The sequence below is a fragment of the Lepeophtheirus salmonis genome, chromosome 3 (genome assembly GCF_016086655.4).
Source record: "Lepeophtheirus salmonis chromosome 3, UVic_Lsal_1.4, whole genome shotgun sequence".
NCBI lineage: Eukaryota > Metazoa > Arthropoda > Copepoda > Siphonostomatoida > Caligidae > Lepeophtheirus > Lepeophtheirus salmonis.
This window is the reverse complement of record NC_052133.2, coordinates 49,412,641-49,421,667: the sequence shown is the minus strand read 5'-3', so window position 1 is coordinate 49,421,667 and position 9,027 is coordinate 49,412,641. Positions and strand designations below refer to the sequence as shown.

At 31.2% G+C, this 9,027-nt stretch overlaps 1 protein-coding gene across 1 annotated transcript in view; it reads left to right on the top strand.

Annotated features, from left to right (window-relative positions):
• Window positions 1-732: 732 nt before the first annotated feature.
• DAAM (disheveled-associated activator of morphogenesis-like protein) overlaps window positions 733-9,027 on the top strand; it is a 47,719-nt gene continuing 39,424 nt past the window's right edge. The window contains 1 exon segment of the mRNA XM_040709501.2: window positions 733-1,002. Within this exon segment, the coding sequence (XP_040565435.1) occupies window positions 946-1,002 (57 nt within the window). The 5' untranslated portion in view covers window positions 733-945.

Here is a 9,027-nt window from a genome sequence, read left to right as displayed (position 1 = left end):
GAATATTGCGTAAGGACAACTTCCTGGTAAATGAAAAACCTTAATTTGTATTCCGAATTAAGGCCGATTTATTTTAAATTTTAGAATGAGACCCGTCCAGACTGGATTTGGACCAATTTAGTTCAAAATAACACTATTTCTATGCTAATCCAAAACAAAGTAGATCGGAATACTAACTATGAGCTGAAAATCAATTTTTCTCTCAGATTCCTAATAATCAAGGCTGATTTTTTTCTTAGATTTTACAACAAGACCAATTCAGACCGAATATGTTAAAATCATAAGGGTCTCAGACCGTTCTAGGATTTCCAAACCAAACCTCAAGAGAATTATATACATTGTACAAACATATATTTATATAATATCTAAGATAAGATGTGAAGAAGTATTTTTATGGTTTTTTGTTTTTTCTCAAGGAAGAAGAGGAAGAAAAAAAACACAAAAAACTTCACCCTTAATTCAAATAACACCCTTTAATCCGGTTAAGAACCATTGAGTCAGTTCTTCCTTCTCCCCGTGTATGTACATAATGTCTTAAGTAGATAATATCCTGAATATTTTGCGCTCTATAACCACTCTAATAATAGCAGGCCCGTGGCTTATAAATGGTTCTCGGTACTTACTTACTTTTATGAAACTTTATTTATGCTAAACGACGTCTTCCCCCGTCTTTCCTCTCCCTCTTTTTCCACACTCTTCCATCTTCTTTCAATATCACATTCATGTGGATTTAGTTATAATTCAAATGCTTGTGAATGACGAACCTCTATTAATGATATACTTAATACTTGGAGAAATATGTGAATCAATATTATTACTTTTAAAATTAAATATCTACGAAACATATTTAAATATTTATTAGTTATACGACATAGTTGCCTATCTAACATATGTACAGTCCAGTCAAGGATATTTGAACTTTTATACATACATTTTTCTGTAAAAATGCATTGTTTGAATTTACCGGATACGATCGTGCTACGAGTCCCTGCTGTTCATGAGGTAAGGCGGGAGTCCGTGCTTTTTTATTAAATTGTAATACTTATTGTTTCCATTATACAAGATACTTTCGTATTAAGCGGTCAGGCAAGTGGATGCTTAGTGACAGTTTCGTAATTTGTCACACTATAAATTTGAAAAATAGATATAACCGCTTAGTACGGTAACGCCCTTTTGCAACATACCAAAAAACCCACTTTTTATATAATATTTAACTAAAAGGAATTAAATTGCACCTATTTTTACGTTTGAAACAATCCTGTTGGTTAGTCTGAGTAGATTTAGTATAATATTGCATAAAAAAATACGCAAAAAAGTTACAAATACCTTTTTTATCCATAAAACGTATTGCAATTGATAAAGTTATTTCCAGGTCAAAAAAATAAATAAAGCATTTAAGGGTTAAAACAGGTGGCTGTTAGAGTAGGCTTAACTGTGTTATAAGTCGTTTGGTACTCTGGTACTATTATGGTGATGCCAGGCTATTGGTATTGTGACCGGTACTTGCAGTTCCACTATGCTATACAAAATGGTCTCTCCAATGACAGAATTAACCCATTAAAATGTTCTTTAAAAAATAAAGTATTAATGAAAATTCTCAAATTTCTAATGTAATTTCGGAATTATAAAGGCATTGCAGTTCGAATACTTTTTTATAACATTTTCCATAGATGACTTAACCCCTCAACCCCTTATCCCTTATAAAAGTTCCAGAAATACATAAACCGCTACGAAAATACTTGTTTTGTGACAATACTATTAAATATTATATTATTCATAAATTAGTTTAATGATTTTTATTATAAATACAAAATAATATATCAATAATAAATAATAAAAATCAAAAATTGTCAAATGCACTTTTTAGAAAATTTTTCCTCAAGGATAATTATTGATAATATGTAGGTATGTATGTGCATAATAATCATGATATGTAAAAGAAGAAACTGAAAAAGAAAAAGACAGAACCATTTTGGTTTGTTTTTTTTCTTTTAGAGGATCCTTTTAGATTTTTATTGAATTAATGTTTTATTCAAATTTGTCAAAAGTGAATTAATAAAAAAAATGATTCAACTAAAGAAATCGTTATCCATTTTTATGTAAAGGCGTAGATTAGGGGGTGTATAGGGGGGATAACCCCTTCCCCCTTCTTTAATTACTTTATTTTATGTTTGGTTCATCCATTGAATCTATATTGTGTCTAGAATGTGATGGTTCATTAGTATCTTGGGCTCTGATCCTCTTGTTTTTAATTCCTTTAAATTTTATCTTTAAATCTATTTATTACAAGTCATGACTAGGGATGTAAAAATTATACAAATCCTTGTGAGTTTGAATCAAAAAGAAAAGTAAATGTTTGTAGCTTTGATACTAGTCGATATATCTTCTATCAAAGATATTTATCAAACTCCTTGCTCGGTAGTACGTTTGACTTTTTAAAATAGGGAGAAATAATCATTAATGTATAAAATATGTCCTGCCGGTAAATAAAATGATAGAAACCGAAATCTAACGCTGCAGTCCTGACAATTTGAAGAATATTTGGGAGGAGATTAGCTGTCATGACGTTTTATTATATCAGCTGCAATCAGCTTTTAAGAGAAAGGAAATAAATACCACTTCTACTCCATATATAGCAAAGCCAAAGGTAGGAATTACTCCAATGCCGATCCTCAATATTACTTAGGGTTCAACAAGGACTTTTACACTTACGTATTACTCCCCTACAAATCATCATTGCATAAGCACTTGTGATTATATTATTCGAAGATGTTCTCAGATCAATAATTAAATTATAACGATATCAGCTTCTAAGTCATTTTTTATGTTTTGTTACCAATTTCTTGGGTGCACTTATTCGTTTGACTAGAGTATGTTCAATGAATCCTAAAAGGGGTAACGTCACATTTGCTTTTGAATGTAATTTAGTAATCAATCGCTGAAGCTCTCAGTGGATTTGTAATTGGTGTAATCTTTCATGAGAACACACACTAGTTATTACTTCGTACTTATATATACTCTACTTGAGAGTGTAATGATAACAGTTTTCGGAAATAAAAGACCATGATCAGATTCCCAATAGCAATAAGAGTAAGATTTAAATATTTATATATTACAAATTTTATAGCTCTTTAATTTTGAGTTTAGAGTGGAGCTTTCTATTTCATAATGACCCAACGAATCAGTAGGTTTTTTTAACCCATCAAATTTATCCGAGTCATCAGAATTTTAAAACTCTGTAGTTGTTGTCCAATGAATGTCGTCAAAAGGTATAATAGCATATGGGCTGAAAATTTCTGGGTTTCACACATCGATGGGAGCTATTTTTTTTTAAATTGATCTCATTTTGAGTTAGTACTAAATTTTGAAAGACAGCTGCCACAATTTCATGACGATCTATTGTTTAGTTTGTGAGTTATTATGCTAAATATGACACTACTTTAGTTATTTACAGAAAAAAATGGATCAAAAACAATTTTGTGTTTTAATTTTACACTAATTCTCGGATCGAAAAAATACCGTTTAATCTAAGCAATGGCTTGAAAAGTTTTCTGGGGACTCTGCTTCATAAAGCGAGTAAATAAATAATCATAATAGTTTTAAAAAAAAAAGCCAATTGTGAACGACAAAAAACCGTGTTTTCTTGGTTAAACCCGCGACTTTTCAGCCCATGTGTTACTTGCTTGATAATCCCGGAGCATTCCCATTTCATCCTGAATCTGTCCAATAATATTAATAATAAATATATTGGTTTTATTTTATAAAAGTATTTAATTGGTTTATATGAGTCAACAATGCAAAATTCATTGCATATATTTTCTCACCTACGCCCTTGATATATTTAAATTTGTTAAAAGTCTATTATAAAAAGGATGTGAGGAACAAATATAAATAATTTGTAATGTAATTGGATCCTTACACTTCTTCAAACCAATGTTCTTTAACGTATTAATAGTAATAATTATTAGTAAATATATTATTTTTCGATTAACAGTCTATTGTGGGCTCCTCTGATAATAATTAGTGTTGTGATTAATCATGAAATCATTATCCCAGTAATAATAATTAATATAAATTAATTAATCGTTACATTGAAAGACAAATTGCGTATTAAGTAAGATACGATATGTAATTAGTAAATAAGGGATTTTTGAATAATGTATATATAATCTTATTTATTAGAGGTCTGGAGCTTTTTTGAAGATTATATATTTAAAGTGCTGAATTGTACATTTGAAAGGTGTTTATTTGAGGGGTTTTTTTTTTTTCAAAATAAAAAACACTCAAAAAACCGCAGAAATCATTTATCTTCTCCTTTGCTCTTTTTTGCTTATAATTGCATTTATGTTTGCTGTAATTACCGAGTGGTCCATTAAAATAGGAAGTCTTTGAATTTTAAACTACAACAAGATATGATTTATAAATTAATTATAGAATTTCAACAAAATTAATACTATAAATAAAAGGGTAGTTGCCGTTAGTGTCAATGATGGCTTCCAGGAGAAAGGCCTGGCATTTGCTGCGGATGTAGTCTTTTGTCATAGCGTCCCAGTGCTGGCTGATAGTGGCTTTGAGGCCTTGGTGTTTGGATGACAGACACTGCAGGCCTTCTTTTTGATATGCACCCCTTGATAGGGATGTATGGGGCGTCAAAAGAGTTCAAAAAAGAGTCTTGCAACGGAGAAGATGGTTTTATTTCAATGCTGGTGTCAAAAGTGGCCTTTCCACCATCACAAGGCTCTTTCTATTCACTTTTTTGATAGCTCTCTGGACGGTCTGGCGTGAAACCCCCGGATCTCTCACATGGATTCTTATGGACTTGAGGGGAATGGCCTGGGCTGTTTTTTTTTAACTGTTCTGGGACCAGTTTGGTCTTTTTGACAGAGCCCTTCTTCCTCTCCAACGTAGATGGTGGTCCTGGAGATGCCCAACTGCTTGTAGTGCGCGAATGGAAATTTGTCGATTTCGTTCAAGTGTCCTTTTCTCGACTTATAAGTAATTTAGAGAGCTCAGGTTTTTTTTGTAACTGATTGTTGATACTTTAATATATGGAAATATGAATTAATTTCAATCAATCAACCTTCATTAATTATTGAATTAGGGAGTCTCCTGATTTTAATGAACCACCTGGTATTATGTAGTGAGTAAACACAAAAAAAACAAGATAAGGAGAATTGTCCTTTTTTTTTCAGTATATATATATTTTTCTAAAAATTTACAATGATAAGTTATAAGTTATTTAAAGAGAAAATGAAAAAACCACCGAGTATTAAAATACCAATGTGATAGGATTTTCAAAATTCTGTAAAATAAAATTTTATATGATTACTATCATTATGAAATGAAAATAAAGCTTTTCTGATCAATAAAACTTGTTGCATTGGCTTTTGAAAAAAGGAAGTTAATTCTGTTGCCGCACCTTTGTATAATGCGATGGAACTTCATCTTTTCAAGTTAAGAGGATTATTTTAATCTATCATTGATTTAATTGTATGGAGAATTCCCGTGTTCATATGATCATAATAGGTGTTAATGGGCCAAGGGAAAAAGTAATTTACAAAAAATATCACTTCAGCCTACTTTTGTGTTGACGAGCCACATATCTACTATCCCATGTTTTGTAAAACGTTTTGACCTTTGTAATTAAGATGTTATTATTATTATTATTGCTTTAGTTCGTCAGCGCCACATGGTACTATTACATATATTTTATTTTTGCATAAATAGGTGGATATATTTATTTGCATATGTGGATTATAGACTGAAGAGTCCAAGGCCTGTCAATGAAAAAAATTAGTTGATTCTTCTTTACAAATATATTTTGCTAACATAATCTAAAGCCAGGCTGTCGGTGAACTTTTCAAGAAGCACCCAGACGGAGCTATTTAAAACCCAAGATTTAAAAAAACAAAAACAAGGCTGCAAGAATATTAATACGATGATTTATTTTCAATTATTCATTCAAGAAATTTATGTGGATATTTGAAAATGTTCCACTGCAGATTAACGGTAAAGCAGCCGCTATAGTCTTGATAGTTTTCTATTGGTTGGATGCAAATGGATAGTTGATGATGAAATAATAGGGTTTTGGGATACTTTAGGATCTAGTAACCTTAGCTTTGCAATGATCCCATTTTTATCATAATTTAATATCTTTCATATTTGATTACATATCAAATACTAAGGACTTTAAAGTATCATTTTTTAATTTTCTATGAGTAATTTTATTATACGGGCTATAAATGATATGTAAAACACAAGATCTGGGAAGGGGGGGGATATAGCAAGTACTGGCAGTACTGACGATAGCATATGTATAAGTTACAACTTCCTTAAGCAAATTGTACAAGTAACCATTTGTACGTCTCGTAGCGTCTTGTTTATATTACAATATCCGTCATTTTAATCATGATCAAATACTAAGTGATGTAATTATCATTTCATTTTGATCTATTAAAATTAGTAATTTATTGTGTATTTACGTTAATATATATAACAGCGGACATTTGAACTCTATAAACAGTCACATAATATATATGATGAATGAGTCATTTGCGTCAAAATAGTCAATAATTAATATTAATAACCATCCAACGAATATTCAAGGGTTACATTTTGTGTTGTGTCGACTTGAACAAATTATGAGCTCAATTTAAGTCCATGATTTTTCAAATCGAGTCGACTTCATATTTTAATTTTAAGTCGCGTTAATTAGTATCGCTAAACCTTATCAATTAATGCTTTCGCGTAGTGCTGTACTCTCTAAGAGATTTTCTAATCAATCGCCATTTCTAATGAGATTCTTTTAATCTCTAAGTAAACAATCTGGACATACGTATACCACAGTTTGTTAACAAACTGCAGGACCTCACAGTTACTAAAAATATTAGCTCATATGTGCTCAAAATGCAATAACAACGTAATAATAACTACTTTTTTTTAAACTAATCGATTCCCGTCGATCCTAACGACTCGACTCAAGTCGCCATAACAATATTACCCTCAATACAAGTGCACGTAGTAGTAGTCAATTATTCATTTAAATGCTTCATCTCGTTTTGTTCTAGTTACCATTTCTACGCCGTATTACGCTTTATTTAAATATAACATTAATCATTCTAATAAAAAACTATTTATAGATGTTATTATGGCATTTTGATCTATTAAAATTATTTGGTTATTATGTATTTATATGCAATGTAGCTGTATGCATTTGAACTTTACAATGTCCCACAGAATATTATCAATTATTCAATAAATAAGTCGGAAATTAGAACCATCAATATATCCACCAGATTTGTAAGGAATATTAAGTTATTGAATATTCCTTTTAAAAAATTTATACTCTAAATTATTCATCCCATTTTGAATTTGCATTGTAGTACAAGTCACAAACTCTGCAAAGGCCCAATTTGTACACGACAGATGACATTTCTTGTAAATTATAGGTAGTTACATCTATCTATCATCTGTTTTTACTCACCAAAATTTCGGCCATTTTAAACGAGTCATATTGATATGAGTGTTTTTATAAAATGGACAAAATCGATTATGTAAACTGTCATTAAATAATTTTTTTTTTTTTAAGATGTACCCTTTAAATAGATTCAAACAATACCAGAAATATAAAGACTTGTTGTCTTAAAATTTGACGCGTCTAAATCAATCCAACTCGGAGGAGTAATTGAGCCAAGAACAAAAAGAGTTGTAAATTACAAGGAGACTATGTTGGAAAATGTTGCCAAAGTGAAACTAAGCAAAGTTTCATATATCAAATGAAGGCTCCAGACGTCGGTTGATATTCTTCAGTATCTGACCCCATCTTACTATTTAGGATATTAAGCCTATTAATGAAGAAAAAAAGTCAAATATATAATGTATCATTTTTTATTTTGTTTCGACCCACTGGCGTTCCTTTGTTCCCAACAAATATAAGCATTGTGACATACTTCAAAACAAAACAAAACAAAATAGCACAATACAGATTTTGAATACTAAGAAACAAGGAAAAAAAAGGTTCATTGGAATTTTAAAACTCTTTAGGTTAAAAACAATGTTACAAATAAGAAAAATCAATAATTTTAATAAAAATAACGGAAGACCAATTAGAAAGTCATTTGCTTACTGAAGAACTTGTCCACCTTTTGATAACTTCGATGTATAATTTCACAATGGAGATGCTGTCTGTAAGGTTGGAGTCTCTCTTAGTCCTTTATGCATATGTTATGTTATTTGTAGACTTCTCAAAATAGTATCCTAAAAATTAATATGTAACTGTTATTGACAAGGTTTTGCTTTTATCGGTCTAGCGGTTCCGGTTCTTGAATAGCTAGAACCGGAAGACAAAGTCAAGCCGAGACCGCAATATATTGCTTATTGGTCTGGATTCTTGTGCTTCTGTTCCTCCTATAAAGAATATATGTATAAAGAAATACAATATATAATATAAAAAATAAATCAACTTTAATCTATCAGTCAATTTTTGAGCTTTTTTTTTTTGTACAATTACAGCGTTTTACGTTTTTACGTCACCAAAGTGTTCCAAAGTGATAAGGGCTGCTTATGAATCTGTAAAAGTGGTTTTAGGCACCAGACGGTGTAATTAAAATAGGAAAGGGGTGAGGTAGATTATGTGCCCAAATCTGCTACTAAGATCGTCGGGCCCTATAATATTTGTTAAGCCAGGATTTCCCTAAATTTACTATGTCATGACCCCCTTCACTAATACATTATTAGGCGATGCCCCTTTATACGAAAAATGTGTACTATGTATATGTAGAACGAAAGCAATCCTCAGCCCGCCTCCCCTCACGACCCCACTTTGAAAACCATTGTCTTAAGCAACCTTAGTTTTCAGCCCCTGATGTAACTTGGAGCACTACGCACTCTGCGTATAAGGTAGCTGCGGCTCTGTTTGTATCTAATACCATTTCTTGGGCCTGAATTTTCTAGTGCCCCCTTGTTTTCAGTGCCTGTTTCCAAACTGAGCATGCATTAAAAAGGACCGAGACTGAAGACCGGAGCCTA